Consider the following 27,625-nt stretch of genomic DNA (forward strand, 5'->3'; position numbering starts at 1 on the left):
TGCTATTCGTGGGGACTAATTTCTCTCTCAAATGCATGAGAACAATTGTTCCACAATTAATCTTTATTTCTTGCAAATTCAAATCAATCGTTACAATTTTTTCACAGTCATTGATATAAGGATTATCATATAGATAGGATGAAAATCCCAATGTAAGGATTTATTTATTCAAATTCTGCCAAATTCTGACCTAAAAGCCTCCATGCGCGTCGAAAACTTCACACACTATTCATCGGCGACTGATAAAAAGTGCAAATATATAGTTTAGCTATTATCTGCCATGCGAACATCTACTATTCTGATCAGAACTTGTTTGGAGAAAAAGGCTTTATGAATATGTTTAATCTGTTGTGCAAAAAAATATATACATATATTTTTTTTCACAATAGATTAAACACATATTTCATATATGTATGTGTATTCCAATTGCGACTCTCTGAGCTTTTCCTCAGCCGCTAAAGCAATATTGAAACTGCAGCCTCAATGAATGAATTCGGTTTGGATTTATTTTTTTCAGCTGTTTTCTCGTTGATGTCCTGAAAATTTTGCCGAGAATTGAAGCTACCAGACCCGTCAAATAATCTTTCACCGGAATGTTGGTGTAATGATAAAGCCTATCGGCTTTCTCTCTTTTGGTTAAATACGTCCATGAACTCGCACTTGATAATTGCTGGTCGGAAAACAAACTCTCGCACCTCTATGGTTTGAAAATACAACAGCTCGTTTATATATGAACGGGTTAAAGATAAAACTCGTTTAATTGTTGTAAACGAAGTTTAAGCTTTAGCAGGACTATGCTATGGAAAAGCTTCCCGAAATAAATCAAACAATCCAACTCCTTAAGTGAGTTTGAAATGAAATTGAGAAAGCTCATGTTTGAAACTGAGATCCTCTACTTTTTTAGTACAACATTAATATACACGGTATTCTTGAAAAGCAGGTTTGACTTTGACTACAGTTTTTTTTTCGGTTTTTCTAGCTAGCGTAGTTAGTTTAATTAATTCCTTAAAAAAAAAATGTAAGTTCTAACCCGATGGAAACACCATGTAAACGTGAGATTTTACTGCTACTACCATTTCAAAGACAAGCACTATTTAAAATAATAATTATAGGTAATGATTTCTAGCGTCGGTTAGAAAACTAACGTAAGTTACTAATGAGAGTAGAATCTGGGACCCAGTCAGTGTCTCATAAACAGGCTCACACCACACCCTAAAAAATGCGAGGCTATACTCATGACTAATTATATCGGACCTATTCCGCCTGTTTCTATGGCGGGCTACTTGATACCATGGGTTGAAAGATCGCGCTTACTAGGAGTGACGGTCGACAACAAACTGACATGGTCACCATACTTATCAGAAGTGAAAAAGAGCTTCGCAAGCAAGCTTAACCTGCTGAGAAAATCAAGATCTCTTCCCGAGAGTGTACAGGAAATTTCTATTTAAGTGTTATGTATTAGTATCATTAACAAGAAGGTGTCGTGTTATGCATTTAGGGGGACAGATAATATTGTTGTACCTAGATTTACATCTGGTTATTTACAGCAATCTATTAGTTATAGAGGGGCATTCCTCTGGAATGCAATCACATCGAAAAACTCTGATATTGCTTCTGAGCCACGTAGAACTATCAGCTCTAGATTAAGTAAAATTAAAGATTTCAGAGTTCACTTTTAAAGTAGAATCAGCTTCTACAGTTGATTTTAACAATCAGGATTTTAGATATTTTTTTGGATTTTAAGATATTACAACTGTATTTACATGAGGTTTTAGTATTTGTTAAGAGCCTTAAGCTATTTTTTAAGTTTCTTATTAATTTTATTAGATAACTAAACATATGACCCCATAAGCGTTTAGCTTTTATCATTCGTCGTGTATAAATAAAGTTGATGTATCTGTGTATGTAGAGAAAATTTAATGCCAACTTTAATTATGTGCAATATTAAATTACCTTCCGATACTAACATAGCTTTTTAAAATAACCAACTCTACCTAACTGACTCAGTCGGAGGAATTATAGGAATAGTTAATTATGTCAAATTAGTATGACTGACTTTAGCAGCAAATCATCTGTTCCCTGTGGTAAGGGTGAGCTGATTCATCATCTCATAGGATAGAGTAAGAAAAAATGAGATCGAGAGATTCACGTGGGCTGGTAGCGTTGAGATATTTAAATCTTTATGAGAAGACGATCGGCAGCGTAAGACAGCCCACGTTCACATAAAAAGTCATACAGCTCACCCACTGTTCTTAAGTCGTGTCGGTTGGTGAGAGCATCCATTACGGAAGTGCCCTCTCGGCTTCTCATCATTTCTAGTCTCAAATCCAGTTTCTCCGCTATAACCTGAACTTTGGAATAGAGAAAACAAACATTCATCTTAATTGTGCGTCGTGGAATATGACTTGTTTATAATTTAACGCCCACTAGACCATCAAGTTGTATGAGTGACCTACTTTATGAATTGCTAGTAGGATTATCCTCATGGACCATTGTAATGAAAAAAGAATAACATATCTGCAGTATGGTTTCATTTCTAGTACGGGTCTATGTGATGCACTCAACCTACTTTGGTAGAGTAGTTGTAAAAGTAGAGACACTATTCCAGACTCATTAGTGATAACAGAAGTTTTTCCGCTGTTTCAATATTTCTTATTTAAACGAGAAGACCAAATTTAATAATTTTTTTGGTGATATATAGTTTTTTATGTGTTGTTAAAACGCCTTGCGACTATTGTTTTCCTGATGAACAGAGACAAAGAAGCAATACAAAGTATGAGACTGAAAAAATGTGCAAAGGGGTCCATTACATGATACGGGGTGACTCCACAAGTTTACTGGTTCAATAAAAGTGACTACAAAGGGAATGTGTCTCTCGGCCGGTTACCATTGGGTCGCAGATGGAAGCACCCACGTTTCAAATTGGGTCACCTTAATCCAGGCTGGATTCGAAAAAAGTTGTTATTACCGTGACGTCGATAGCCTGGGACATACCACAGGCCATTGAATAAATGTATTTCCTTGTAGTGGCTCTTATTTCACGACTATTTCACAAAAGGTTACTTACTTCTCAAATATTTTGAAAGATTATATGCATTATCTCCTGGTATCTCCTTGATAAGCATATTCTCAGGTAACTGAGGACCTGAAGAAAAGAAGAATCGCCTTAGGAATAAATACTGACTTTGAATCAATGGCTTCAAACACAAACATAGAATCGTAATAAAGATTCGACCACACGAGTCAAATGATTCGCAACTAAGATTTATGGAATTCATGAGGACCGCCCCCCCTTCCTCCATTATCATTGCTGATTCTTTCATCACGTGTATTGCCTCTCGCTCGCGTTTTTTCGCCGTGTTGATAAGAACTTTGAACTTCGTTGTTTTTTCGCGACTAAATTTTTCTTTTCAGCTTTCGTTGAGCGAAACGGAATAATTACACCATTTATCATTAACACAACTGATACTTTTTTTCTTAGCTAGTTAGCGAGAAGATCGGTAGCCCAGTTTTCCCGCAGTCATTTTTTTGTAAACATTTCCATTGTCTTTCATGCTCTACAACTGCTTCGAAACAGAAGGCTGCGTGTTTTCAAGGGAACAGAGGAATAGATGATAACTGTCACGGCCACGTCAGGAAAAGAATTTTCCTTTCTATAAATGGTTCCCCTATTCTTAATTCAAAACTTTTAAAAGCAAGTTAGTGCGAAATTAGTTTAACGGAAGGTATTTTCTGTTTTGGTTTATTCTGGGTTACTTCAAAATACCACGTTTGCCTTCCATACTTCCGTTGTATTTTATTCAAGTAGTTTACGAATCTATATTGCGTAATATAACGTTGTAACTCGATAACTTATATTCAAATTTAGATTCAAATAGTAACAAGGACATTATTCTGCAACTGAACATGACATATGCAATATCCAAAGATGTCTTGCAAACAAAGTGTTCCTTTTTTATGCAAATTGTTTCCTACTTAAATTTCACGGATTAAAAAGAGTTTGATGTTAAAGGCCTTCTGACTATTTTGTTCACAAGGCATCATGGTTATGATTGCTCAAAAATCAATTGATAAGTATTGAGAAGGATAAAAGGAAATGATATTAAACAACAAACCTGTTGTTCCTAGTGGTGTGATCTCTTTTAAGTAACTAAACACGTCGAATCGTTTTAAATTTTTGGCTTTTCTTGCCAAGACACGGATAGCTCTTTTGTCCTCTCTGGTTGGATTTTTGAAAAAGCCTTGATCTAGCTGTAGAGAGTTTTTCAATTGTTGTATAACAGCTTCAGCACTGCTTGACGATGTCAAAATAGGTTCTACAATGTAACAAAAAAGAAAAAAATTATTTACGAATACAGAATAATTAAACACGATACTGAAAACAAACTATCTGAGAGAAATATGATGGTTGCTCATGAACTGCTCAAATTAGGGTTTGCTGTTTTAAGTGTTTTAAATCAGTAGATTTATTCCAATAAAAGGCCGACTGATTCTAAGAGGCCTAATGCAAGTTTAAATGAATCAACTGCCAGAAGAGGGATGAATGAAATTTAAAAGGGGCTGTTATAACATAGCGCGCGTGCTTGCCCTATGTAAGTCCTACTGACCTGCTATGAACAAAATCTTTATTTACGCACGCCCGTGCGTAAATAAGATGACGTGAACAATTTTTGTTCATTGTCGCTCTGTTATAAAAGAATTTGCTCATGCTTTTAGCTGTGCGTATATCGAGTTATGGTTGCACTTAGGAAGTTTGGAGAGCACTCAAAAAGCTAGAGTTACTCTCGGCTGCGCCTCGAGCTACTCTTACGTATTTTTTGTGCTCTCCAAACTTCCCGCGTGCATCTGTAACTCGATATACGCACACTAAGCATGAACAAATTCTTAATTCTGCTATGCCGATACAGTAAGCTTTCAAGTTCTGAAAAAGTGCAAGTCTGAGCCATACCAAATACGAAATAAGAATTTGGTTGTATCATGTTCATCCGCTGGCTAATTCAGACTGACTGGCCTGAATGGAGATTAAAAAAAAACCTTCATATTCAAAGTTGACTGGTAAATATTGTAGTTGTTGTTTTGTTTTTTTTCGTTTTTTGACAAAAATACTGTCATTTAAAAATATTATTCTATCATTGTTTCCTTTTATCCTGTGCTAGACAAATTTGGTGGCTGAAATAGTTTTGGCCGCACCTCAAATTTTCGCAGCGGCGCTTGACTTTTTACACAGCCACAAAAATATCAATTAGTCCTTAAGCGTGAAATGTTGCTGTGAATTCTTTTACATTATTTGCCACAAGGCGCGAGCAAAATTTTTTTCCGTTCTGTTCGTGCTCTCAGCGGCCTAACACGCTGATTTACGTTCATTTTCTCTTCGAATGTGAGCAATGAAATGTTTCATTCAAATCGATGTTCAAAACCCAACAACGATAAACGCGTTCACCGATGCTCAAAAATTTATCATTATTTTAGTTATTCCAAAAGGCTTTGGCAGCTGTCTCACGAGTGAAATTCTCCAACACTCATCTTTCTCTTTCCATTGTGCAGGATTTGAAAGATTACTCAGAACATGAGCAAAGCTGGTTACAACGTCAAATATCTATCTGCACATTGAATCACCACTCCGAGTCCCAAACATATTTCCTCTCTCTGGTGATAGCTTACAACTCTGACAGTCGGCTGCAATCGTAAATGTTCGTCAGAGACCACAACGAAATCCGGCAGACTGAAAAGTACATTTTAGCCATTAGTGAACACCCAAGGGAGCGGCGAAGGCGGCGCTAAAACAAGATTCAGGAACTTAGAGAAGCTGAATACATGTATATTAATGAGCAAAATGGCTCATTTTCTGCTCATTATGTGATACGAAATACAGCGAGCGCAAATTCCAAGTAAATCCTTTTCCGCTATTTTTGATATTTTAGCTTAGTATCTGTATTTCCTTTATAAAGAAACTTTTGAAAGTTACAAGTTCATAAAAGTTGGACCAGAAACTAGAAACTTAAAATAGAAATTAAACAGTTTTGAATTGTCATGTACGGTAGAATGGTTACAAAATCATTCACATTTTAACACATTCACATTTTCAATAGTTTATAGAAGTCGTGTCCTTCTCGTGAGCGTCTCGATTAAATAAGTGTACTTCCATCTTGATTTTGCAGCCTACAAGTGTTGACTTTTCCAACTGAGACCCATTTAGAATGAAAATCAAAGTTAGGTGTTCGTTCTTTTCTGGCGCCATTTCCTTTAAAATGTTGATTATCGGCTTTCAAATTTTGCGCTCCATCGCGTTGCTGTTATGCTAATGCACTGCTAATGAAGTATGAATATTAAACATGTCCGGCCATTCTGCGCCATGCCTGTGTTTGTTCAGATCCAAAGGCAAATAAATATACAGCGATACCTACTGTAAAATATGATTCATAAAGAGTGTCCTAATTTGCAAGAGCTTTAGTAATGCCATGATTTTTAACAGGTTTATTCTAACTCATTCTCATTCATATTCCATACGCGTTATTGACCACTTTAAGGTAAAGATGGCTGGATATTGGCCGATTTTCCTTTCTTTTTTTTTTTTTTGTGCGTTTTATGGACCGCAGCCAATGAACGAGACTTATATCCGCTCATCTTGACCTTTAACTTGACCTTTCAGCTGAACAATATAACGTATATGGAATGTGGAGGCCACTAAGTAAGAATAAACATGCTAAGGGTTTTTTGAGCGCTGGATATTACTTGACAAATTGGAAAAAAAAACAGCTGATTTAATAGGTTTACACTGTTGATGGGTAAACGTCAAAAACATTGATTAAAATTAATCAGAAAGCTGCACAAGCTCCCAATTTTTTTCTTGGGCGGGGTTAAAGTGGGAAATCCCAAGCGGGTAAAATGGACCTGTTATGCCCAATCGGCCAGCCAGGAATCGCTTCATCTTGCACACGGGCGCTGTTAGCTACGTAACACGTAGAATTATCACATGACGGCGTCATGCGCGCAATCCCAAAGAAAATCATAATCAAAGCCGGTCCGGAAAAACCGTCCGGCCCGCTACTCACACGGCTATTTTGTATTTTCCAAAAACGCGATTTAAAATTGTGAACTTCAACTTGAAGTAAAATAAATGAGGAAATGAGTTGCGCTTCTCAGTGAATTATGAGTTTCTTGCTCTGACTCACCGGAAAAAAGTATTTACAGTGAAATCTTGATATCAGTCGTCCAGTTCGCCCTTCTTTTGAACCCAAGTACGTCCTTTTTAAGTTAAAACGAAAGTTTTGAAATTTTCAACACTTGGTGGTCATATGATAAAATGCTTACTGTTTAAGTTTGATCAAGCTGAAAGGGTAAATATTTGGTTCTCGGTCAGTTTCGCCCAATGAATCGATGAGTACATAGTATAACCAATAGCCACTCTGTCATAATAAAGTACCATCCCTAAATTAACTAATGGTGACGGTTCTAGATTCAACCATTCGACTTTTATGAGACTGACCTGCAATCATCCACTCTTTTTCTATCTCTCTCAAGGTTCCTAGAGAAAAACGAAAGTTTTGAAATTTTCAACACTTGGTGGTCATATGATAAAATGCTTACTGTTTAAGTTTGATCAAGCTGAAAGGGTAAATATTTAGCTCTCGGTCAGTTTCGCCCAATGAATCGATGAGTACATAGTATAACCAATAGCCACTCTGTCATAATAAAGTACCATCCCTAAATTAACTAATGGTGACGGTTTTAGAGTCAACCATTCGATTTTTATGAGACTGACCTGCAATCATCCACTCTTTTTCCATCTGTCTCAAGGTTCCTAGAGTCATTCTGATCTTTTCCAATTCTTTCCCTATGCTACGATATTTACGTCCTGGAAAAAATTGAGGATGTAATATTTCTGAGTCTCAAATTCATATCAAACAGAATGGTCTCCAATTCGTGAAACAGTCGTAGTCCACCCTATATTAAAGATCTATTGTCATCAGCTGCTAATTATGCTCTTCTATTCGTCTTTTGTTCGTTCCAAGAGTCAACTTCTTTACGCTTGGGGATCGTGCCTCACTCATACTGCTCCTGTCTTTTGGAACTCACTACCATTATCGATTAGAACCTGTACAAGCCTCGCAGTTTTTATGAACTAACTTTAAACCACAGCCACACATGACCACCAGGCGAAATCCAACAGAAAGAAGAGGCACTAAATTTCTATTGCACAAGAATATTAAACCAGTATTAAACCCTCATCTAGATAGCCCTTTGTTCGTGTGTATTTTTTTCAAAAGAAAACTTGTATTGTCCGTGATAGTAACAGCTTTAAAAGTCAATCATCTTATCAACTAATTAAAAGTATGATTAATTCGTTGAAAATAATCAATTGATCATATAACCTTCGTACGGGTATGCATTTCTGTATGCTTCCTGAAGGCTGTCCCAATTCTCACTGACATCTTTGATTAACCCTTCAACCTGGTCGAGCTTTTCAAGTCTGTCTCCTGAGGATTTATGAACAGAATAAGAAGATGATAAGTTTTGAACTCAGCAAAGAAATCGATAAAGAAATATAAGAAATCTAAGTTTCCAACCACTTCATGGCCAAACTCAACGAAGAGTCTCAGTGGTGGATCTGAGCCCCGGAATTCAAATATCTGAGACTCGATTCCTCATGCGCCACATGCGTCTTTTGTCCTTCGTGTTCGAGTGAGTATTGGAGGATGTACTTTCATACCTGAGCTACATTTTCTCGAGACAGTCTTTACACCCAACTATCATCAAAGTAAAAAGGCCAGTTCTGCAACGATTCTGGCGTTTTCCCAAGTAACCGACAAGACTATTAACACGAAAGTAAGGTTTCTGACATCAACATTTATGGTTACATTACAGTTGACTCGCGTAGCCGAGAGGGAAAGACATTCAATGATAAGAAGTCAGCGAGAATCGAGCTATATTTCTCAGCAACTCATACCTATTCTGTTAAGAATTATCGTTCAGTGAGACTAACAATCACTTTCACCTTTGTCAAATCCATATTCAGAAGTCGCACTACTCAAAGTCCCAGCTCCGCTATCACTCGGTAGTGTGATTTCGCTGAAGGTCTCTTGAAGATTTTCCAAATATTCTTCTACTCGCAGTTTTCTGTCAAATGGTAAAAACTCCCTCTCTGGAAAAGGATCTCTTGTATTGGCTGTGGTCATGTTTCGTTCTTTCAGAAGGTCTGAATCAGAACTTGCCCGTTCTTTTAATCCTCTTTCCTCTTCAAGTTTCATCTCTAAAATTTATAGTCAAAAAAAGCAATATAATGTTGAATGAAGCGGTGGGTTCCACATTATTTGCAAAAGAGAATTGAGACATTGAGCATTCTTCCTCACTTGGATGATCATCAAGCTCTCGGAAATAAATCATATATATCCGAGTGACAAATAACCCAAAAGGTAAGTGAAACTTTAGAACGAATGTCACCAATGGTCAAACATTTGGTGGCCATAGCTGAAAAATTAATTTCGCCCATATTTCAAAGTTTAGTAAGTCTCAATGGGAAATAAGTCACGGCATACTTCTTTTAGTTGAATATCGTTTATTTTCGAGAAAATTGATAATAACTGAATTCCACCAAAATGCCGCTTTTGAAGCTCAACATTTCAGGCGAATCTCGGAGCGTTGCGTCACAAATTGAAAAACTATCTGGACCGATAAAAAGTACCAAATCTTAAAAAACAGCATCAAAATATATTTTGTCGGCAATTTGAGCAATCCTTGACGATTTATTTACACAAGGGAATTGAATTTATCCAACCAACTTCTGACTACAAAAAAATAGGTTAAAAGTAACCCGTTATGTACCTATGTGCCACACAAAATAATTAGCTGAAAATCTGGCTTTTGGAAGGCAAAGTGCAGTTCTTTTCGATCTTCAAAGGATTTTTTTGGGAAATGATTCAGCGCGATTTAATTAAACTTTTACGTCGGATAAAATGAGGTCTGCTGAAATCGACAACTCTTCAAAAAATAGTACATTGGACTGTAAAACATGTGGCTTCGGGAACTTAGGTCAAGTTTTAAATATGCGAAACAGGAGCAAACAATCATCTAATCCTGATCATAGTTAAAAGTATCAAGATTAAATGAATCATGGTATTTTTTTAATTATTGTTTAAGGTGGATAAAGCGAAAGATCTGCAAAGGGCATAGCTCATTACTGCAGATGTGCATTAGAGCAAAGTGTATAAAAAAGCTGTATTTCACTGAAATATTTTAACTAGCCGACGTCCCACAGATTTATATTTATACCTCTTCTTCCCGCGACGCTCCGAGATTCGCCTGAAATTTTGAGCTTCATAGGCGGGATTTTTGCGGAACTCAGTTATTATCGATTTTCCCGAAAACAAAGAGATATTCAACCAAAGGAAGTTTGTTTCTCTCTAAGGCCTACCTAACTTGAGCATATGAGCCGAATTGATTTTTTGGCTGTTGCCTTTATATTTTGAAAAAGTTCGATTTTGGCCACATTTGCTCTTAAGTTGTCTGAAAATTGCATTTTTGAGCACAACTTAAAGTTACTTTTCGAATGAGTTTTAGAAACAGAAATATCCACTCGTTTGAAGTCAACGATTTTTATATCACAGTGCTCTTTTCGCGGAGGAATTGCGGTTGTCATTTGGATAATAAATCGAGAGGCTGTTGCTACGTAAAGAGAAAGAACAACCCGTTGGACATTTTGATCGATTATAAGCAACTACTCTTTCCCAGCTCGATCTGTCGGTCGACCAAAGAAACACAAAAAGTGATGTTGCGATTCACAGGTATTCTTTAAACCCACGCGACAGATCAGGCTGAAAAAGATGAAATATAACAAGTATACGATTTTAATTTCTGCACCATGGATCTTTTTGCAAACCCAAATATCTGGACTTAAAACAATTTATGTTAGCGATAAGGAAGTACGTTTGCGAACAAAGAGCGCCTATCAAATAATTTAGAAGTATTAAAATCGATTCTCCTCCAAAAGAACAAAGGAATTCTAGTTCATGTAGATATAATCAACTCGTACACAATAATGATAACGCGTAGTGCATGATGTTTTGGAGAAGGGCGGAAAAAACTCAATGAAAACACAGTTATCCTTAAAGCTGGTAACTTCCCCCAACCCCACTTGGCTAAAGATGTAACCGTATATTTGTCCTTTGTCAACGCGCAAATTTGCCTCTTCATTCGTGCCAAAACTGGATGCAATTTCAATCGAATACTGTTATCTCACGAAAGGTAAGATTAAATCAAGAAACATCAGCGAGAGTATAGAACTGGATGGTTATGTATGAGCTGGTTCATTTACAGTCTCGTGACGTGTTTCAATAAATCGTATAGGAGGAAAAATATTAGATAGATCGTAATGCAACAACTTTAATTTTCAAATCATATCTTCTAGATGCCGTGATTCGTACCGTTATAAGATACAACAAGAGACGTTTCTAATTCATCTCGAACAAGGAGTCATGCACAATGGCGGGACTATTTCTGGTGTAATTACCTTCTATTCCTGATATCATCAAATCCAACCTGGCATTTCTGTATTCATCGTCGTCGATGTGCACAGTCAATCTCACTTCACCACCTGTCAGCTGCTCTATTTCCTCAGTAACAAGAAACTCTTGTAAATTTGTCTGTAGTGTTTCATCCTGATAACTTTGCCATAGTGCGTCAAGAGCGAAAATATCTTCTGCTTGAATCGTAAATCGGATCGATCCTTCACCAATTGCACGCAAGAAATTTCCCAATGGAAGAACAGCTTGTCTCAAAGCATTGGAAAATTCTTCCATGTTGCGACTCCTGCGAAGGACCATCCATGTAGTGACGACCACGGTACCACCAACAAGATTGTGGAAAGTACAGTGAGGTGTAACAGCTGTAAAAAATGTAGAAATCACAGGGTTTACATCAGCCGCTTGTGGAGTCGACCGAAAAAGCGGAGCTAGGCAAAGAAACAAAAGTTTTGGGAGAGTTGGCTAAGGAGAGCACTCCTTCACAGACTTCTCGCGTAATTCGCTTTCCCGCTTCTTTGTTATCTCCAGTAACTGAGAGCCTAGCTAAGACTAGATTAGAGTGGATTGCTATTTTCGAAAGTTATACGTTACTGAGAGAGACGACAAAGAGGCTCGTGAATAAAGAGAAGTGGATGGACCATAAACGTAAGGTATTCTACAGGTCTTGCTCTGTGTGAGCGGGTTTTATTGTCTCGGGTTTAAGGTTCCACATGATGAGGCTCTGCTTCTCAACAAGATTAATTAATACTGTCCTACCTCCTATTAATCTTCTCCCAACTATTCCAGAAAGAACAAGAGCGGCTCCAGCTGGAATGAGAAATAAATCAATCATTGAATAAACAATTATAATATTCCACGGGCACAAGTCTTACCTAATTCTTACATAGCAACCAAGCAAAAAGATCCTTACGTACTCACGGCTGTACTATGTATATCATGACATGTGCAGTTTCACTTGCAAATTCATGCTGCAAATTCCCGTCGAGTTTAACCGCGAGGTTTCAACCCTTTCAACATTGTTTTTCTGTTCCATCCCGATTGAGATATACCTTTTGGCGCTCAAAACGAAATGTACATACGCTAAACAATACTTTTTCCTAAAACGATGAGAATTAACACCTTCCAAGTAACGAAATTAGCTTTGGAGTTAACGATATTTCGTTCTCAAACGTAATGCGAATTACGGCTGAGAAATAACAAAGCGATCTTTCTGAAATCGAGTGAGGCTTCGCGGCGAGGGGACAATTCTGTGAGAAAATAACTGGTATTCAAAGAATTAATATATCCCAAGTGTTGTTCAATAGAGATTTTGCTTTAAATCGTAACATTTTTCAGAAGTTTCAACGCAAACCCTCGCAATTTTCAAGTAAATTCTAATAAATAACAATTCAAGTATGGTAAATCAACCATGCAGGTTCATTAAACGCCAGAAATTCATACCTTATCCCCTTCGGTTTTTCGGAAGGTGGATGTTAATGTTAAATGTTGATATGTCCTATGAGTATGATTAACAGAACATTTTAATTCTAAAGTGGTACAGTATCAGTAAAACGTAGTGGAGGACAAATTTCAAGCATTTTTTACTCGTCGGAGTCTCATGCCGCGTTGACCAGTAAATTTTTGTATTTATAGGCACAGAAGGTGTCAAAATTTCCTGCTATCTGGAGCAACCCTCTCTTGCCAGCGTCTCGCCGTTTTCTCAAAGAACAAAGAGGAGGCCCTGGGAACGAAATAAAGTTTCTTCTCCCGCCATATTGCTTAAACATGTCTAACCAGCACCCTATCGATTTCCTCAAGAAAGTGCTAATTGCGATAAAATAAAAAATAACTAAATAAAAAATGTTCGCACGTCTACACACTCTGTGAACTTAAAACAAAGCAAATAACCTTTGTAAAATGTCAGGAATATCGAGCAGGAAAACACTCGCCTCGCAAATAGCAACATAGGCATTACTAGCGACTTAACTTGGTTTCCATCTGGGCAAGTGAAAGTGACTTCTTACTCGTATTTACAATAAAGTCTAGCATGTTACTTATTTTACAGCTCTCAACACTCTCAGGACAATCGGTTGAACAGACTTTAACCTGAAGTCTAACAAGGAACGTAACGCTCAAGATCCTAAAATTCGATCGACTTTCGTGTTCGTGTTCGATTTTAAGGACCAACATTTGGTCGAAGAGCTCAAAAACTAATTCGAGAGTAAGTAATTCAATTGGAAGCTGTTCCTTACCTCCTGCTCTTCGCTTGTTGTCCTCCCACTTTATCCTCTCCCTCTCAGCATCTTCTTCCTGTTCTCTCTTCTTCTCAAACTCCTCCACTAGTCTGCACAAATCTGGTTTCTCCATCTCGGTTGCTATGGTTTTCAGGATACCAAGGTCTTCTATCCCCAACTCGTGCTGTTGCTCTAACTCTGCCAATAATGCATTGACATTTTTGATGTGTTCTTCTCTTTCATGAGCGACCAGATTTTTTCGTCTGCAGATTAAAATGAGTCGTTGCAGTTCATTGGACTCTTCGAGTGCATGACTTATCTGCTCCAGTAACTGTCTGTACTCCTTTCTCTTCATTTCGAATCGCTCCAATATTCGAAGAAGATCCCACTTTCTTATCCCCTTCAGTAGTTCTTTCAGTACTTTAAGACGATCAATCCCTAAAAGATTCTTCTCCTCCAGCTTGTTAAGTAACGTATTAACGTCTGTGATATCGTCTGCCGAGCCATCAGGAATAAAACGGCCGTAAATACGTTTTAACCATTCACGTTCAGATTGCCAAACGATTTCCTTGCTACACTGATCCAATAGTCGAAGGTACTCGACAACAGACATCGCTGTTGGTAGGTTGGAACGAGATTACCTTAGCGAAAACAAGTGATCATCAAGAATCAAGACGCGCTTTGCTCGTCAACAGAATTGAACCGAATTTCGCTGCTGCCTTCAAGATAAATTTTGTAAATTGATTCGGTAGTCACACAATCTTCAACGGGTTTGGTTACAACTTAAGGCAGGGTCTAATTCTTTGCATTTGTTTCGAATCTTGAAAACATTGTTTTAAATTTCTTTTGTTTTTGATTTTTTCTTTTTCTTTGATCAATTTGTACTTGTTCACATTTACTTGCCCGTTGACACTGTATAGATTAACATATGAACTATCGCCGTCGCGTCGTCACATGCAAATATATGGGCGGCCGTCACCACCAAAAATACAAGGATGTCAAATAGATCAGCAAATACAAAGATGGTGTAAGGATCAGCTGCAGGATAGCATAGCGAATAAAGGAATGGCATGGCCAAATTATAGACAGTCTAGTTTTCCTTCGTGAAACAGAACACCCTAAACATGAATAGTTTAGCCAAATGAGAAACGGTCTAGTAGCCCATGTTGAGTTGGAACATGAGATTGTGAAATGAACTAGCTCAATTACGAATAGCTTAGCACTCATTTGCAATGCAGTACTCAAACGGTGTAGCGTTGCGTTAAACGGCTCAGGGTAACGTCGAGTAGCACAGCGTACGCACAAACGGTGTAGCGTTGCGTCAAATGGCTCAGCGTAATGTAGAATGGTACAGCGTACACACATATGGTGTAGCGCTGCGGGAAATGGCTCAGCGTAATGTCGAATGGTACAGCTTACATAAATACAGTGTAGCGTTGTGTGAAATGGCTCAGCGTAATGTCGAATGGCACAGCGTACATACAAACAGTGTAGCGTTGCGTGAAATGGCTTAGCGTAATGTCGAATGGTACAGCGTACATACAAACAGCGTAGCGTTGCGTGAAGTGGCTTAGCATAATGTCGAATGGTACAGCGTACACTCAAATTGTGTAGCGTTGCGTGAAATAGCTCAGCGTAATGTAGAATGGTACAGCGTTGACACAAATAGTGTAGCGTTAGGTCGAATAGCTTTGCAAAACATCAGACGCTCTATCTGAACATTAAATTGCTTAGTATTACTTGAAATATTTCGATGTTGTGGCGAATCGTCGTGGCGTGACGTGAAGGCCATGCCATTCCTTTATTAGCTATGCTATCCTGCAGCTGATCCTTAAGCCATCTTTGTATTTGCTGATCTATACGACATCCTTGTATTTTTGGTGGTGACGGCCGCCAAGGCATCTCGCCGAAACCACCAAAAATACAAACCGCAAATGGAACAGCGATCTGCTGGGGGCATAACGTAATCGTGAAGACTGACACGAAACCATTACATGGCGTAGTGTATGGAAGAGTCTTCACTTCGCTTTGCCGTAAAGCAGAACCAATTCGGTAAGTTTCTCCTCTTTTTTCACTGCTGATATTGCATTTAAAGCCGAGGAGAGCTAAGAGGAACTGTGGGTTGTGTATGTAGATATATGATGTACCGTGTCTGTCTGTTTATGTGAATTATGTTTGTTTATCAAAAATGTATGTAACTTTGAATTAATAAAAATTAATAAAATACAAAAAAAAAAAAATGTTTAGGGTGTTCTGTTTCACGAAGGAAAACTAGACTGTCTATAATTTGTAATTTAGTGTTAACAACTGGGTTGAAAACGTAAATTAGCCACCGTAAAGGGTAAAAAAGCTGACGTTTCGAGCTCTGACGAAGGGCTAACGCTCGAAACGTCAGCTTTTTTACCCTTTACGGTGGCTAATTTACGTTTTCAACCCAGTTGTTAACACTAAATTACCTGCTATACTCTCCCACCGACGCAGCACCACAGTTTCTTTAGAAACTTACCCCTTTATTCATTTGTCTATAATTTGGCCATGCCATTCCTTTATTCGCTATGCTATCCTGCAGCTGATCCTTACACCATCTTTGTATTTGCTGATCTATTTGACATCCTTGTATTTTTGGTGGTGACGGCCGCCCATACCAAATACGTTTATAACATAGCTAGTAAATTTGTGTAATCAAATTCAATTGCGCGAACGTGCTTCATATTCCTATCGTGCACGCTCATTGTCATTGTCAGCAAACAAATCCCTCGAGAGAAAAAATTTTCCATCGGGTTGAAAATGTTATAAAACAATTGGTTCATACGTCAGCTGTGCGTTCATCGAGATATGAAGCACTTGGGAGGTTTGGAGAGCACTCAAGAAGCTAGAGTTGCTCTCGGCTACGCCTCGAGCAAATACGCATCTTTCGTGCTCTCCAAACTTCCCGCGTGCTTCATATCTCGATGGACGCACGCTGACGTATGAACCAATTGTTAAATTTTGTAAGTTTAATTCAAATTGTCACACGAGCATTTGCAACGTACTGAAGATAACATGAGTAATGTGGAAACCAGTTTTGTAAACTTAAAACATCTCTTTTGTTAATAATAAACTGTTTGATCGATTGTTGAGATGCTGATCGCAACGTTTCCACTGAAATGGATCAATTAGTTGAAATCCATCAATTCTACTGACTCGGTAAAATTGTTAAAACGGCAAAGTTCGGAGAGATAAACGTCAGTTGAAGAGATAAAAAACCATCACCAGCGACCTCAATCACTTTAGATTTAGCAAATAAGTCCAGTGCTGGCCGTAAGATTCTTTCTTTTTTCCATTCTCAGCTGCGTTTTCATGGAGGTGTGTCCTTTTGAGATGAAGAGCTTGATTGGCTTGTTTTTTTTTGGCTACTAATCGGGGTAATTGACACTTTCACATTATTTGAAGTGAAAGGGATCAGTCAATCGAAATCCATCGAACCAACTAACCCTAAACTAAATTAAAACTAAAACCCTAAAAAAATTTTTCAGTGAAAAAGGATGTTTCTTGTTACTGAGGAAATAGAGCAGCTGACAGGTGGTGAAGTGAGATTGACTGTGTACATCGACGAAGATGAATACAGAAATGCCAGGTTGGATTTGATGATATCAGGAATAGAAGGTAATTACACCAGAAATAGTCCCGCCATTGAATCCTTGTTCGAGATGAATTAGAAACGTCTTTACTTTTGTGCATGTCACTCCCAGAGCTCTGTGCCATGCATCAGGAAATTTGGTTTCTTAACTGCACAAATGACTTTGCTGAAAAGCAGGGACTACCTGTAGTCTATTATCCTAAAAAATGGAAAGAAACTTATTGAAAACCAACATGAAAAAGCAGTTCCAAATCTTGAGAATGGACCACACCTAGTTAAGAACAAGTTGGGTACCAGTATAAGTTTGTTTCTTGTAGCTAAAGCATATTTAACATGGCAAGTTCTTTGGAGGATGCCAGGTCAGAAGGTAATCTTCCATTTTTATCTTTCACTTTTACAAGACTGGAATCCAACTCAACAAACAATCTTACAACTTCTTTTTGCAACTTCTCAACAGCCTGAAATTTAAGAAAAAGGAAGACATAGTACTGTAAGCTTATTTATTAAGCATTTGATTCTCTAACCAGCTATTTTGTTTAATTGGATAGAAAGTGGAGTCCTACTTATCACGAATCTTTAAGAGACCCTGTATGGAGAGCAAGGCAAGTTTAGTTACTTTTAGTGGCTATAAAGTTGACTCCAAAGTACAACCTACACTCCCAAACATAAGAAGTTGGGACACTTCTCCCTAAAAACGTTTAGATATTCCTTCACCCTTCTCCCCTTTTAAATGTTGTTAGTTGCCAATGTCTCTATGCTATCTTGAAGACATTAAGAGGGAGTGCATGTCCCAAGGAATGCACCTGGGAGTGTGGGTCCTTTGCTGTTTGAGGAGGTAGAGTAAGAAGATGTTAAGCATGCTTTTGATGATTAAGAGGCTGTATTATGGAATTGAGGCCTGATAGGAATGATGCTGATGATGATGATGCATTTTTATAGTGCATTCTCCATCATAAGTGCTCAAATATGTTTTAAAACACTTTGCAGGGGAATACAGCCAGACTGCATTGAGTAGTTTACATTGGAGGGAAATTTTTGCTGGTGCCCTCAATATAGGAATATTTCGACACAAGGTCAGACCACAACACTGGGAGAAGATGTGTTTGCTACTCTCTGTGTGAAGTGCATGCATTCTTTTACATCCCCTGCTAACTTAAGTTGATAGAAAATGTACTCTACTGTCCTTATCCAAGAAGACTGGAACATCCAACCATTTTCAGTTGTCAGAGCAAAGGCAGCACTTTCTCCCCAGCTGTTTTTATTAAGACCCTGAGTGTTGGTTCGGTCTGGGGCTCAAACCCTCAACCCTCTGCAGGGAAGTCTAGTGCTCTCCAACCTGAGCCAGCAGGCAACTTCCTATGGGAGTCTGAATATTCTTTGCTATGTTACAATTTTTTTTTAGTTTGAGTACTCAGGAAATTTTGGAGATTGACTCGCTCTCTTTAGCCAAGGATTACATCACATCCTCTTTGACTGCCCAGCATACTTGAGCAATTGCACCTAAATGTTGAAACTCACTTTTAAATTAAATCAAACCACAACAATTTCATTGTCACCTTGTGCAAAGGTCACAAAGTCTTGGATCAGCACCATATTTGATAAGCAGGTTCACCACTGACATGTGACCAGAGTATGCTGCTCTGTGTAGTGATGAAACTTTGCCTGACTTTGTCTGGGCATTCACATCTGCTCCTTGTTCCGGGAGCAACTGAGAGACCTCTGAGAGAAAACAGACATAGCTAAATAACCCATAAATCACATTAATAATTCTTTGCCAAACTCTTATCTGTTTTCAAGGTACAATGACTTTGGTTTGAGTGAACAAAAAATATTGTTGTGATTTCCTTTACAAAAGACACCCAGAACAACCAGAAAGTTTTAAACAGTATAAGTGACCCATGTTTCTCAAACCTTCTTTCATGGAAATGAAGAACACTCCAAAATTTGCTTTGCTTCTGACACTTTGCTTCCTTGCTGAGTTGGTAGAAACAGCCAAGTAGAGCAAGGTACGTAGGTGGCAGTTTCTTCAACCTTTTTCCTGCAATTTCTTTCATTGCAGCTCACCTGTGGGGATCATTTCTAAACTTTTATTTCACAACTAGATTAGGCAGGTGCAGTCGCAGGGGACTGGCAAATAGGTAACATTGTGAGAGCTACATTCATGAGACATCCTCTATGGAAGTGGGGTTGGGATTTGTCAATAACCAACGACCGAAAATAACATGATAATTTTTTAATATTATTATTATGGCGTGGAATCTACTCATCTCTGTACACTGACGACAATTGGATGCTCGTGGGTTTCCCCGAATAGGGAGGAGGAGAGGGGAAGGACATTGAAGCTTAGAATTGATCGGCGCTTTAAGGATACGATTTACCAGAAATTTGTCCAAAAATTTCCCAACACTGTTTACATCACCATCCGGCGCAGCTTGCCATATTCCTCTCTCAAAGTCCATTTCAGAGAGAGACTGAGCATAAGTTGATGATGTTGATAAACAACCACATTTTCCTGCGCGGTTGATATGATTACAGAGATCTTCCATGGTTAAGACCATGAATTAAGACATATTTACGACTAAAATGTTTTAAATCAAATTTAATAACGACTCCGCTGCCTCAAATCAGATCGTATAAGCGTTAAATCACGTTCTTCGTTCGCTCTTGGCCAACTACACAACATGAATCGCCATGTTGTCTTGCCTCCTACGTTATGTACAGTATCATGGATAGTGACTCACAAGATTGCAAAAAAGATTTGTATCACGCAACAGAACTTAGCCCCATGATTTTGATAGTGATATGCTAAATATCTTCACATAGGAAGATAAACCGTCATTTCTTCCAAATTGTGTTGTGAAATGATAAAGTACGTTTCGAGAGAGTTACTACATGACGCCAAAACGCCGACCGCGTGGGCCCTGGAACTACAACCTCGTTGCCATTTTTCTAGCGCTATCCTGGTCACTTTGCGGATTTTGCAAGTTTTAAAGATAACAGTGTCAAGATATGGAGAGACTTTTGTCTTAAATCGACACCGTAGTCCATATACCCACCAAAACAATCACTATACACGTTCTAGATCTCGCTCAAAATCAAGAAGTCGAACTCAAAGTAGAGAGAGTGCCCGAAGCAGAGAGCGCTATTATTCAAACATGTAAGTAATAACTTTACTTAAACTGAATTGATAAAACGTAATCATTTAACTTAGATTAAGGGCGATATACTTAATTGAGTGCTATTTGCATTAAACTAAAGCTGATTGTGAAGTTTATATTCAACCGAATATGATACTTAGCGAACGCAATGCCCTGATTGAATAATGCTTACACATCAAAATTTCGTAAGGAAAATTCGCTTTGAATTGACTCATATTTGCTTAAAATCTTGCCAAAATCTTCTCCTTCTTTCATTCTATCCCACCAACATATATGGTTATATTGGCAATCAAATCAATTTAACGCATTAAATACTTTTAAAACACCAGAAGAAGTAAGATGCGACATGGCGAGAAATGAATCTTAAATTTGTCAGGTCTGTTAGCTGACGCATAGGAAGTTGTACCATATTCAAATCTATTATTCTGCGACTATAGGCATCACAGGAGAAAAAGGAAACCAACACCGGAGAGCTTCATGGATAAGTGGGTTGCATATCTCTGTATTCTCGTATGTCACAAGAATACGTTTCATCAGTCAGTCTGAGTAAGGTATGTTTTAAGGAAGATGGTAAATTTTAAGCACTGTAATGAAGTAAGGAAGTATATATCTTTCTCTTATGTCATAAGCATGAAACCCAAGTCCCAATATTGATGTGAAATATTATGGCACACCTTTGGATTCCATGCTCCTCTCAGTTACAGAGAATTGCATACTTCTCTGTAGTTCTGTGGCAATGAATCCAGAAGGCAGGGATTCAATTCCTCATAAGGGACAACACTTATTCTTCTGTTTTACTGAGCTACTGAGAACTGTAGTTTACTATAGATAGAACTTTCTGATTCTCAGTGATAGAGCATCAGAACATGGATTTCCATGGTCTGGTATTCAGTTTTGTACTGTTCTCATGACTAGATGAATAACAAGATGAAGTAAATTTTTTATATCTTTATACAACAGTGCATCACCAAAATGCCTCATAAACACTCAGTCTGTGGAGTACATGTGTACCAATTGCATATTAACATGTTCCTTGTGGATTCAAGGGTTTTTAAAGTAACACTTAAAAATAACTTGATGGAGGGGAAGATTTGAGCAAATGGAATAACTGACAGATGCTTTGTGGGAAAACCACGCAAATGTAAGGCAAGTCATTTCTCAAGTTGTTCCTTTTAAGGTCATAGTTTGCATCCTCAAGTTACATGCTTTGTACATGCTTCTAGCTTTAACTTTTCTCCCATTCAAAGAAGTTTTAATTTCCCCAATTTCAAGGGGATAAATTGCACACCAAAACGATGCAATAAAATAAGTCACTGTGCTCTTTTAAGAACTAAAGACCATCATACCTCTTTACCCAGTCCATGGATTGAAAAACAATACTGTGTTCTCGAATGCGCATGCACTGATTCCCCTGATTATGTGATTTTTATGCACAGTATGGGATGCACAGTACAAAATTGAGGAATCACCTTAAGACAATTAATCAATAATTATCTCTTGTACTTCAAAGCTTTACATGTTATTTGTTATTGAGAGTGCTAAGCTACCATGATTTCAAATAGGCTTGTCCAAATTACAATGTCCCCATTCTTTGTACATTTAGAATGTTATGTAGCTTAATCTGGCCAGAAAGTGATGGCCAGTAATTTACTGAACCCCAGAAGCATTACTAACAATTTGCTTGTCAACAACCAGAGAAGATATTTTAAGTGATTGCTGCAAGAGTTGTACACAAAACAGTTTCTGTGTGAATCTTTGCTGCAATAAATAGATGAAACTCTCTGTATTCTGAAACAAGAGAAAACCTTTTTTTAGAGGCAGATTTATTGGAATAAGCCAATAGGACAGTTGACTGGAAAAAAATATATTACAAAGAAGAGTTTTAATTGAAGGAGGGCACTAAATGTCTATCAAACCATGTAATTTTTGGGTTTTCTAGAATGAAGTAGTTTTTGTATTTTAATAGTTCTGATGATGAGCTTTCAAAGATGGCTCTTAAGCTGCAGACAGGATGAAAAAGAATATGTAAAAAGAACCAGAGATAATTTTTGTAAGCTTTTTTTTTTCTATGATTCCCTTTCACAATTGCAGTGTAACCCTTTGGCTCCTAAGAGTGACCAGCATACAATTTCTCCATAGATTATCACCCCTGAATTAGACATTGAGGTAAAAAGAATAACGAAAATGATCAACAACTAAAGAACCTCTTGATTGTTAGACAAACTCTCCTTGTTAGCACCTTAGGAAATGTATAGAGAGAGAGTATGGAGAATGTGTATACTGATGTTAGGGTGTAAAGGCTGAAATAACATTTACTGAATTAGATTGAAAGATTTTAAGTTAAGGGGCAACACATAACATCCAGTGCTGTCAATTTGAGCTATTAGCAGATTTACCCACAACCTGGCTAGTGGACGCCCTTAACCCTTTAAGTCCCAAGATCTGATTGTTAATTCTCTCCTCCAGCTGCAACACATCTCCTTGTAAATTAGTTACCAAAATTTGGTGTTGGATGAAGATGACAACTTCCACCTGATTAGTTTGAGTATTCTTATTGCCTGTGTGCAGGTTAATGTTTGGATATTTTAGGGAGAAGTTACATGCTAATCACTTTTGGGAGTTAAAGGGTTAAGTCTATTCACTAATAAATGATGAATAAAGCCATTGTGGACCTCATAAGGCATGCTCTTTGATTGCTGGATGCTGCACATACAATAATAATTATTTCTGTAGGCTGGTGTGCATGTTTATGAAGAATTGTTAACATTTTGGAAATATTACTGTGTAGGTGAAAGTGAAAGTGAAGAAGACAGCAACGAGGAGGAGAAAAAAAAGAAACACAAGAAATCTACTAAAAAGAAATCAAGAAAAACTTGCCATAAAAAGAAAAGGTTAGCACTGTGAAGAGAGAAGATTCACTCACCCTAATACATTGCAATGGTATGCACAAGCCCTTCATCACATGCTAAGAACTGGATCAAATAATATTAACCCCTGACACTTAAGAGTGACTAGCATCTAATTTCTCCTACAATATCACCCCTGAATCCAACATTAAGGTCACCAGAGTAAATGATCACCAACTAAAGAAGCTCTTGATTGTTGAACACAATCTCCTTGTCAGCACCTGAGGAAATGTATAGAGAACAATATGGAGGATACTCATACTGGGGCTAGGGTGGAGAGGATTAAATCACTTGTGTCACCCTATACAGTACATTCACTATTGACTGTAGAGTCTTGAGCTACATGTGTTTGTATTGCAAAACTAGACCTTTTGACTGTTGTACATACTAATGAGCTTTTTTTGCACATGTTTTTTTTAGTGCATTTTGAAAAGTTGCACGCCTTTGTGCGCTTTTTGAAATGCGCTTTTCACATGCATTTTGGACCAAGCACCTCTGAGCTGTACTGTACCTTACATAATGTCACCCCTGAATCAAACATCGAGGTCACAAGAAAAAAGGAAATGATCACCAACCAAAGATTGTTAAACAAATTCTCCTTGTCAGCATCTTATAAAGAATAGGGAACAGTTTGGAGACAGTTTGGAGAATATACATACTGATGATAGGGTGTAAAGGGTTAAGGAAAATTCAATTAATTTGTCTTCTTTTCATTATAGACAAAGATAAAGAGGGAGGCAATGGTGTCACTGGGCCTCTTTCACTGAAGCAAGACACAGGAAATCAAGACATTGCAGAGTAAGTACAAATATCATCACAATCACAGATAGTGCAACTGATATCATGAACTTATGAATCTTGTCCTGTACAAAACAATTTTATTTTCATTTGTGGTAATTAAACTGAAAGTACTGGTAGATTATGATGTGATATGAGACTGGACCAGTTTATTCAGTAACTGATTAATAGGGACGGACAGAACAAGGACTAACACTCGAAAAGTCAGCTTTCAAACTCTTTACGGTGGCCAATTTACATTACCAACTCAGTTGATAATGCTAAATTACCTTGTTATACTCTCCCATCAATGTAGCACCACCATTTTTTTCACATCTTACCCCCTTTACTCAGTAACTTGTTTGCTGTTATGCAATCAGCAAGAATAGCGGACCCCAGAGAGACAAATGTTCAAAAAGTTTTCAGAAGGCAGCCAATTTGCGTTTGTTTCCACTGGTGAGTACTTGTATCATAATGGGCCAGTTTAAGAAACCTCAAACGCTAGAGTTTCAAATGGAACACCAGTGTTTAAAATCAAACACTAGTGTCCAAAGCCAGAAGTTACTGCCCATATTTGTACACTAGTGTCCAAGATTAAAAACTAATGTCCAAAAATTTGACTCTCAAACATTACTGTTCAAGTTGGGACACTAGATCCCCAACCCTCCTCCAGTTACCATCTACCTATTTTTGCAGTCCTGAGAGGGTCTTCAATCAAACCTACAGAACATTACTATATTGACATGTGTTCATTCCACAATTGCACACAGACCAAAATGAATATGAGGCATCTGAGTTACCATGACAATTATCTTCTGTTCATTTGTGTTGACTGATTTCTGTCCTTTTTCAAAAGCTTTGGAGGAGCTCTGCTACCTGGTGAGGGTGAAGCAATGGCACAATGTGTGAAGGAAAGCAAGCAAATCCCTTGCTGTGGTGACATCAAGCACACAAATGATGAGATTGCTACATTTGAATCTTCTGGTTATGTGATAAGTGGAAGCAGGTGTGACAGCATATCTAAATCATTCAGTAAGAGTATTTTAAAGCCTTATGTGCAAAAGTTATCTCAAAAATCTTGTTACAATTTGGACCAAAGAAGTGGTGCTAAAAGTAACACACTCCACTTTATCCAAAGGAACTCTGGAACAATGGCATTGTGCATGGGTTTTTGCTAATCATGTCACTGCTAACTATTTGTGTTTTCTCTCTGTACATGAAAGTTTATTGTCTTCTTTAAATTGCTGCTGATTTGTTTGCAATAGTTTCTTTCAAATTATCCTTTTCAGACTGGTCAATTTGCTGGTCAGCTTCTGCTGTTACTTGATAAGTTCCTGTTAGGCCTTAAATTTATTGAGAATGAATATTGCAGTAAACCAGTTCTTCCTATGTCTTGAGTTCAGTCAAACTACTTGCTTGGTGTTACGGATTACTGAAAAATTTGAAACAAGAAACACCAAAAGTTTACATAACAAACAGCACATACATATATATGTACGAGTTAACGATCAAACAATGGTTTTGGCAACACCTTTCCTACTTACTTTCCTCACACCGGATGTAGTTTCAACAACACAGTGTATAAAGATGAAGCTTATGGGAGACTTACGCTGGTGGATCTTTCTAGGGAATACAACTCAGAACGAACAGTGTTTAATTCCATTGTAACTGTGAAAAAAACAAAACAAAACAAGACAAAAAACATGGAAGCTTGTTACTCTGTTGCCTATCTAACTGGGTTTTAAAATTATATCATCAGTTACTTGGACAAAGTTGAATGACTTATTATTTGTCTCTTCTTTTAGGCATCGTCACATGGAAGCTGTACGTTTGAGAAAAGAGAAGCAGATTTACAGTGCAGATGAAAAGTGAGTGAATGTGCCTGTAGGTTGTTTTGTGTCCATAGCATCAGTTGGTATTTTTCTTGATTCCAGCCATTCACTGACTTGTAACCCTTTTACTTCTTGTTTAACAGGTGAGCATTGGCTATGTTTAATTATGAGGAACAATCCAAGACAAAACAAAATCTTTTCAAACCTCAGGGAGATGATTCATCAGAAAATCAACAAAAAGAAATAGTAAATGTCACTCCCGACCAGCTATATTAGCTTCCTCCAGTTTCGACTGTTCTTTCCAGTGTTGCTTGATGATGGACTGGCATACCAAATATTGGACATGCAAATAGCAGAGAAGGAAGTGAGAGGAAGTCCAACCCATAGACAGCCAAAGCAATGCTTTTGCATCAATCAGAATCAATGCATTCTTCTTTTGTGGTCTCGGTTGATCAGGCGGATAATACTATCCACTGGACTAATCTCTTTCCAGTGGATAGTCCACCACCTTTTTGTAAACACCTACATGTATCTGCTGGATAACAATTTTATCTGTTGGATAGCATTATCCACCCTCTGATGATATTATAAACACCCCCAAAATTGAAATGGGCAGCGGAAACTTGGTTCCAACTCTCGACAGCTCTTCCAAACAAATCTATGACATTTTCTGGGTAAGAAGCAAATTTCACCAAGTGCAAAAGGGATACTAACAGATAAATACCCTTATGCAAATTTGGAATGGGACAAAGTTTACTATTGTTACGAGTAATTTTGTTAGAAATAAAAGCTTCTAGAAATCTCCAGACTGCGTAGTTTTGCTGACATGCGTACCATAGAACTTTCAAGAACATTTCATCAAGCCACGCAGGTATTACTTAACACTACTAAAAAAGTTCTTTTGTAAGCTTCTGGAATGTTCCAGAACACTTTGTGAATGTATATAAGGACTTAGTGGTAGTAGTATAAGTAGTAGTTGTTGCTGTAGGGAGTGATCGACTGTTTAGAAACCTATACCGTGAGAGACAGCAACAGTGGATGATTGTTAATATCAAGAGACGGAGAGAACTGTGAGTTTGGGTTAGTGGTAGCTAAGATATAGACTGTAGCGGGCTTAAATAAGTTTATCGAGAATAAATACTGTACTCAGCCTTTACGAGTCGCTCCTTGTTAACAATATTACTTGTTATTTAATAAAGTAGTTGAGTTTGTGGGATTGTTAGGTTAGATTATATGGTAATACTATCTACCATTTCGTTCCTCGATGGATTCAAAGACTAGAGAGTTCCAATAAAAAATGCCTCCTCTGTTAGCAGGCGGCGAAATCCATTGAGCATTTGCTTGTTTCTTGCAAAATATCGTCTAACTTCTGGAATCATGTCTCATCCTGTCTTAAAGAATTAGCTATTTCCTTTAGGTTTGTTTGGACCGAAATTTCCTTCTCTTGAGGAAAGGAGAAAACTTACTTGATAGGTTCAGTCTAGAACTTCGAGTTCCTATCTAGCGACATTTGGCCTACGCAATACTGCAAACGGTTTTAACACAGTTTTTTCTAGATAATCTACTTGTACTCGAAATGATAATCGCATGTTGTGATAATG

General features: G+C 37.7%; 2 protein-coding genes and 1 long non-coding RNA gene across 4 annotated transcripts; 1 reads left to right on the forward strand and 2 right to left on the reverse strand.

The window, feature by feature from the left end:
• Nucleotides 1-56: 56 nt before the first annotated feature.
• LOC131795251 (uncharacterized) lies at nucleotides 57-14,647 on the reverse strand. Of its 2 annotated transcripts, XM_066167978.1 has the most exons (10): nucleotides 13,751-14,647; nucleotides 12,276-12,326; nucleotides 11,507-11,881; nucleotides 8,996-9,250; nucleotides 8,373-8,477; nucleotides 7,763-7,855; nucleotides 7,487-7,525; nucleotides 4,116-4,316; nucleotides 3,068-3,145; nucleotides 57-2,351 (listed from the first exon to the last, which is right to left on the reverse strand). In XM_066167978.1, the coding sequence occupies exons 1-10, from the start codon at nucleotides 14,343-14,345 to the stop codon at nucleotides 2,173-2,175; spliced, it is 1,971 nt and encodes a 656-aa protein (XP_066024075.1). In that variant the 5' UTR covers nucleotides 14,346-14,647; the 3' UTR covers nucleotides 57-2,172. The 2 variants fall into 2 exon arrangements, with proteins under 2 accessions (XP_066024075.1, XP_066024076.1); XM_066167979.1 differs by lacking the exon at nucleotides 7,487-7,525.
• Nucleotides 14,648-16,815: 2,168 nt separating this feature from the next.
• Nucleotides 16,816-20,042, reverse strand: LOC131795253 (uncharacterized). Its single transcript, XR_010717976.1, has 4 exons — nucleotides 19,730-20,042; nucleotides 19,263-19,415; nucleotides 18,908-19,070; nucleotides 16,816-17,809 (listed from the first exon to the last, which is right to left on the reverse strand). It is a non-coding gene; the product is annotated as an uncharacterized lncRNA (long non-coding RNA).
• A 1,578-nt stretch (nucleotides 20,043-21,620) lies between these two features.
• LOC131768761 (NKAP family protein CG6066-like) lies at nucleotides 21,621-26,830 on the forward strand (the record flags this gene model as incomplete). The annotated part of the gene is given in 7 exon segments (XM_066168875.1): nucleotides 21,621-21,650; nucleotides 23,298-23,400; nucleotides 24,135-24,213; nucleotides 25,049-25,198; nucleotides 25,998-26,060; nucleotides 26,168-26,203; nucleotides 26,205-26,830. Coding segments are annotated over 7 exon segments (528 nt in total), but the record flags the coding sequence as incomplete, so codon positions are not given.
• Nucleotides 26,831-27,625: the final 795 nt, after the last annotated feature.

This window comes from Pocillopora verrucosa, chromosome 6 (assembly GCF_036669915.1).
Source record: "Pocillopora verrucosa isolate sample1 chromosome 6, ASM3666991v2, whole genome shotgun sequence".
In the NCBI taxonomy this organism is placed as follows: Eukaryota; Metazoa; Cnidaria; class Anthozoa; order Scleractinia; family Pocilloporidae; genus Pocillopora; species Pocillopora verrucosa.